The sequence below is a fragment of the Rhagoletis pomonella genome, unplaced genomic scaffold, assembly GCF_013731165.1.
Source record: "Rhagoletis pomonella isolate Grant_MI unplaced genomic scaffold, Rhpom_1.0 Rhpom_scaffold_00003, whole genome shotgun sequence".
NCBI classification, from domain to species: Eukaryota; Metazoa; Arthropoda; class Insecta; order Diptera; family Tephritidae; genus Rhagoletis; species Rhagoletis pomonella.
In genome coordinates this window covers 76,027,344-76,028,633 of record NW_023458557.1, presented here as the reverse complement: position 1 = coordinate 76,028,633, position 1,290 = coordinate 76,027,344, and the positions used below count along the sequence as shown (strand labels likewise).

The window sequence follows — 1,290 nt, the reverse complement described above, 5'->3', positions numbered from 1 at the left end:
TTTCGAAGCGGGTCAAGCTTTTAAGTGAGCTTTATTTTTATTTTTTTACAGGAATTTGTAGTACAGCGACGTAAATACTTTTTTTTTAATTATCAGAAACATGCTTTCCTTGGGCGCCTCGAAACCATGGCCCGATGCTCTGGAGGCCTTCAATGGTGAACGTACAATGAGCGGCAAGGCTATCGCTGAATATTTTGAACCACTACGCGTTTGGCTGGAAGAGGAAAATAAGAAGAACAATGTCCACATTGGCTGGACGAAGTCGGACAGTGAGTGCAAAGTCACTTAAAAAAAATGTATATTTTTGAGCTAATACCTTTTTTTCTTTTCTTTTAGAATGTGTTTCTTCGCAAGGTCGGCTCGTCTTTTAATAACCAAATGAAATTAAATACTGCGTTTTGGCGTTGAGTTTGGATTATTTTGATTTGAAAGAAACTTAATTCCTTAAACAGTTTTGTAAACTTTATATAGAAAAAATTCAGTATTAAAAATTAATACCTAAATAAATAAGATGTGTTTAAAATTGTCTGAAGCTGAGTATCAACTCGGAGGTATTTTTTTAATTGCCGCGATATTCGATAATACCCGATCTTTAGAAGCTTAAACAGATTTGGGAATTAGCTTAACTAATTCTAGTTGACCACTAGAAGGAAAACGCAGAGATTCATTTTGACCCATGAGAAATTATTTCATGTCGGCAAACGAGTCCCGTATAATGACGAATCTAGTCAGGTTTTTTAAATATGTTCCACATTGTCTTCCCGAAGACGAGGTATCTTAGCAACCTCAATCGCATTGTTTACTATGCGTAAAAGACATTAACTCCAATGATCATTTACTCTTAAATTACCTGTTTAAAATACATATGAAGGTAGAAGCGCCTGTCTTAACTATGGGCGTAATGTGGGGATTCCTCTTCTAATTGCCAGAACTTTCAACCCGGTCAAATGGAACCATCCTACTAAATCGGCTTATTGAAAACAAACAGTCGTGACTTTCGAAAGCGTTATTGGAGTCATCGATTTAAGGTCTGTTAAATAATCCTGTCTGCATCTGACTATGCTCGTCAGAGTAGAAGAACAATGCCCGTATGACAAGAGCAAAAGGTGGTCCTAGACCGTTCCTGAAATGTCGGACAAAAAGATGCTGGCTGAGTTAGGTTATGTTGAAGCGGCTGGCTGTATACAATATCGGAGAGTGGTACACTTAGGCCCAGTTCACCTAGAAGTAGGAGCAGTTGGTTGGGTTAATAAGGCACGAGAATTGATGAAATTCTGTTTCGCTTAGGTC

General features: G+C 37.8%; 1 protein-coding gene across 1 annotated transcript; it reads left to right on the top strand.

Moving 5' to 3' along the window:
- On the top strand, nucleotides 1-507 carry LOC118735554 (angiotensin-converting enzyme-like; the record flags this gene model as incomplete). The annotated part of the gene is given in 3 exon segments (XM_036465362.1): nucleotides 1-24; nucleotides 97-269; nucleotides 337-507. Coding segments are annotated over 3 exon segments (232 nt in total), but the record flags the coding sequence as incomplete, so codon positions are not given.
- Between the last annotated feature and the right edge of the window lie 783 nt (nucleotides 508-1,290).